The 4,457-nt window shown below is 37.2% G+C and overlaps 1 protein-coding gene across 1 annotated transcript; it reads left to right on the top strand.

Annotated features, from left to right (window-relative positions):
- Nucleotides 1-342: 342 nt before the first annotated feature.
- On the top strand, nucleotides 343-4,110 carry LOC107747492 (GDP-fucose protein O-fucosyltransferase 1-like). Its single transcript, XM_016562026.1, has 7 exons — nucleotides 343-520; nucleotides 705-826; nucleotides 1,732-1,914; nucleotides 2,165-2,277; nucleotides 2,382-2,574; nucleotides 3,265-3,507; nucleotides 3,591-4,110. The coding sequence occupies exons 1-7, from the start codon at nucleotides 382-384 to the stop codon at nucleotides 3,783-3,785; spliced, it is 1,188 nt and encodes a 395-aa protein (XP_016417512.1). The 5' UTR covers nucleotides 343-381; the 3' UTR covers nucleotides 3,786-4,110.
- Nucleotides 4,111-4,457: the final 347 nt, after the last annotated feature.

Here is a 4,457-nt window from a genome sequence, read left to right as displayed (position 1 = left end):
TATCAATTTTAATATATTTTATATTTTTCTATCATTGTAATTTATGTTTAAACTTCATTTATATGTGGGTAAATCTGTAAGTAGGGTAGACCCTAATTGTGACATTTGTACTGTTCATTTTCAATTCATCACAGGTATATTATAAAGTATTTAAACTAAATTTTAACTGTTTTGGTCTATATCTCTGTCTATCTGCACATTAAACATTTTTTCCACAAATATAAGTGCATTAATCGTTAGATTTGTACAGTTTTAACAGGGTGGTTATTGTTAGTTTACCAGAAATATATAAAGAGTTTTAACAAGACGGCTGTCAAAACTCACCGGGATGTGAAGGGTTAACGTTCTCTTCGCAGTGCATTGTGGGATAGCGAATGAACCATGGCGGCGAGACTAAAGCATCTGAAACTTTTCATTGTAACTTATTTGCATGTACCATTCCTTTCTCTGCGCGTATTTATCGACGCTGCAGACGTGACGTGGGATGAAAACGGATACATTCTGTACTGCCCGTGCATGGGTAACGTTAATGAGAGCACGACACATCTGAGACATTTACAGCTCATCCACACACTGACTGCTTTGAGAATCAAATGAAGACTTGCGTGCAGACCCAGAGCGAGGACTGCACAATTCAAACGCGTCTGGATTGTCCGTGTTGTGTTGGAGTAATAAACTCGTTTCTCCTATATGTTCTTCTTTAGGTCGGTTTGGAAACCAGGTGGATCATTTTCTTGGGTCACTGGCTTTTGCTAAAATGCTGAACCGAACACTCGCGGTTCCGCCGTGGATTGTTTACCGCCATCACTCGCCACCTTTTAAAAATGTAAACACAACACCTGTCACTCCTTTGATAGCACATGTACCCTGCCCTGCACCCTGTTAGGAAATCCAACTTAAGCTGATAGTGTTTTGGAACAAGGTAGCTGGTCCAAACCAGACTTATTTTAGTATTATTTATTTACTATTATAATATTTATGAATATTTTGAATGATCTTTTATTTTTAGATTTTAATTTAAGTTTTAGCAGTTTTGTTACTTGCTTTTGTCATTTACATTTTTTAATAAATAATATTTCTGTTCTGCTTTATTTTTTTATTTCGCTCTATATTATAGTAATTTTAATACTTAAACTTATTTTATTAGCATTTCTAATTTGTTTTATTTACTGAAGTTTTCCAATCTGCTAATCATATTATATTTAATTTCAGCTTTATTTCAGTTGACAAAAATGATTTTTAATCATTTTAGTTAAGAATAACAACATTGGGCCAAGTTGGTCATTAGCTGGCCCTAACCACTGTTACATATATTGTAGTATTTATTAATATTTTGATTAAGCTTTTATTTTTAACTTTAGTTTTCATTTTAATTTTAGTTTGTTTTTGTAATTTTATGTCATTTTTTTAGAATTTTATTTTAGTTTGTTCCCAAGGTAATTTTTCTAATTTTCTATTTTTTCTTTAAGTGTAGGTGTTTCATCTAATATTTATATTCATGTTTCAGTTTTATAAAAAAAAAAAAAAAAAACTTTGGCTGGTTAATGTTGGTCATTAGATAATCCATACTTATCATAAGTTATTCCAAGCTAGTAGGCCATCAGCTGCCAGCTGGTTCTGAAACAGTGACTGTTCAACCATCTAATGACTGGCCGTCACACTAGTAGATCAATAGGAGAAAGTTCAATTTATTGATACGGTATAGTATGCTTCTGTGTTTCTCTGTAACAGGTGCATGTCCCTTACAGTGAGTATTTCCAGTTGGAGCCAGTGAAGCAGTACCACCGTGTGGTGAGTCTAGAGGACTTCATGGAGCACTTGGCTCTTAAGCACTGGCCTCCTGGTCAGAGAGTGGCTTACTGCTTTGAGTCTGCAGCTCACAGGAGCATGGACAAAAAGAGCTGTCCGATGAAGGTAATATGGGTGTTCATTCTTCAAGGTGCACTTCATTTCTGTCTTTTTGCTAGACCTTCAGAATCCGAAGTTCTCTGTATAGCTGCACCTCAAATATTTTTTCTAATGTATTATGCCGCACTCTTTGGAAACACTGCCATCTATTGGACTTTTTGCAGATGTGCAGTTTCTTTCATACCATAAAAGCATCATGCGTTCTTAAATATTCATGACAGTGCGCTTGTAATGCAGCCTGTTGATTCTCATGCAGGACGGAAATCCTTTTGGTCTGTTTTGGGACCATATTGGAGTCAATTTCGATCGCTCTGTTCTTTTCGGAGGACTGTCATTCAGCTCCTACTACCAGCCGCACTGGATAAAGAGGTAAGGTTGAGCTGAAACACTCACATAAATATAAATTATTGCACTCAGGCTCCTTCCACTTTACTTTTCTCACTCTCAAACTCTGTGTTTCTCTTTTTCTCCAGGTTTCCCCCAAAAGAGCATCCAGTCCTTGCTCTTCCAGGAGCCCCAGCACAGTTCCCTGTACTGGAGGAGCACACTGGAATGCAGGAGTATGTGGTGTGGTCTGAAAACATGGTACAGGAAGGAGAAGGTCACATCAGAAGTCTGCTAAACAGACCTTACGTGGGAATTCATCTGAGGATCGGCTCAGATTGGGTGAGCTTTGTGTGTCCTGATGTGAATGGATGGTTTCCCATAGTTCAGATCCAAATGGACATTTCTAGAACTTTTATAGAAAAATACAGAAGATTTATTTCAAATAAATGCTGATGCCAAAATTGAGCTTTAACATCACAGGAACAAATTGCATTTTAAAACATATTAAAACAGACATTTTGAATATTTCCACAATATTTCTCAAATAAATGCAGGTTTGATGAGCATAAGATCTTTTATAAGAAAATTCATAAAAAAATTGCACTGACACCAAATTTTTGAATGGTAGTGTATATAGTTGTTATCTTTCTGTATGTAAATGATTTATCCTGTATATCTGTTATTTGTGAATATATATTTATTAATTTGTTTATTTACATATATATATATTTTTTTTACTTGATATAACTTTGTTATTGTCTTAAAATAGTCTTAGATGCGGACATGGCATAAACACATATACTGTATAAATGAACAGATCCAACTGGATATGATATAAAATCAATACAGTAAGTGATGTGATCTCATCATAAAATTCGTTCTCCAAAGGTATATGTGAATTAATGTGGACGATTTTATTCGATTTCTGAAGTACCAGTATAACAAGTGCGGAATTTTAGGCCTGATGTGGCTTGAATTGGATGATATGCGTCATATCCTCTTAACGATTATTATTATTATTCCACACAGCAAAATGCCTGCAAGCTTCTGAAGTCAGGTGATACTGGTCCTCACTTCATGGCGTCTCCACAGTGTGTGGGATACGACCGTCGAACTGCCCTGCCGCTGACCATGACCATGTGTTTACCAGATCTGTCTGAGATCCGCCGTGCGGTGAAGCTCTGGGTGAAGAACATCAACGCTCAGTCAGTTTACATAGCCACCGACTCTGAATCGCACACCGCAGAGATTCAGAAACTCTTCAAGGGCAAGGTGAGGATTAACATTTTAACATTACAGATGTGTAAACCTGATTTAGTAAACAGAATATAAAGGTGATGATGCATTTTTTGCAGGTGAAGGTCGTGAGCTTGCAGCCGGACACTGCTCAAATTGACCTGTATATCCTCGGCCAGGCCGACCACTTCATCGGCAACTGCGTTTCGTCCTTCTCAGCCTTTGTTAAAAGGGAGAGAGATGTTCATGGGAGACCCTCGTCATTCTTTGGGATGGACTACCCAGGAAAAAGGAAAGGAAAAGAGGAACTCTAATGAAATGAAGATGTTATGTTTTTGTAACTGTGAAGGCTGGTTGAAGTTTTGCATGTTTCAGGTGTATGGTTACATTTTGAACAAGAACATTTGGATATAGGCTTTAAGTAATTAAATGAAGGGAGAACAAGAAAGTTCATTCCATTTCTTTGGATGCTGCATTTCTCCTATGTTGCACTACTACATTTACTGTGAGAGCAACCATGGCATCTTTATATCATTGATATTTTTGTACTACTGGCTCATTTGCATTTTTTGAGGATGTAAAAACTGCCCCCTGTGAGGGTTTAGTGATTAGAGTAGAGACAAGTCAGAATTAGTCAAGTAATAGGAGAAGGGTCTGGCTGCATGGGAGAGTGCAAGTGGCGATTGCAAGTGACTTCGTAATTTAGTTTCTTTTGTCTTGTCTTCACCACCTGGCTACTGTTGTAAAATGTTGAGAGATTCAAACAAAAAGTAATCAATAAATAGAACAAAAGAAAAAAGACTGCAAGTGACGTCTCTAGCGGAAGTGCAAGTGTCTGAGAATGCAAGCCTGAGAGTGCAAGCGCCAGGCTGCAGCAAGACCCTCTTGAGTAATAGTGGTTGGAAATTGCACTTTTTATAGTTGAAGGCCATTTAAGACCTCCAGAGGCATCCAGATGTGCAGTGCTTTAGTGATTGCTGAAAATG

The sequence above is a fragment of the Sinocyclocheilus rhinocerous genome, unplaced genomic scaffold, assembly GCF_001515625.1.
Source record: "Sinocyclocheilus rhinocerous isolate Xijiao unplaced genomic scaffold, SAMN03320098_v1.1 scaffold1370, whole genome shotgun sequence".
Classification (NCBI taxonomy): Eukaryota; Metazoa; Chordata; class Actinopteri; order Cypriniformes; family Cyprinidae; genus Sinocyclocheilus; species Sinocyclocheilus rhinocerous.
The sequence above is the reverse complement of the archived record's forward strand: the minus strand, read 5'-3'. Positions and strand labels throughout refer to the sequence as shown.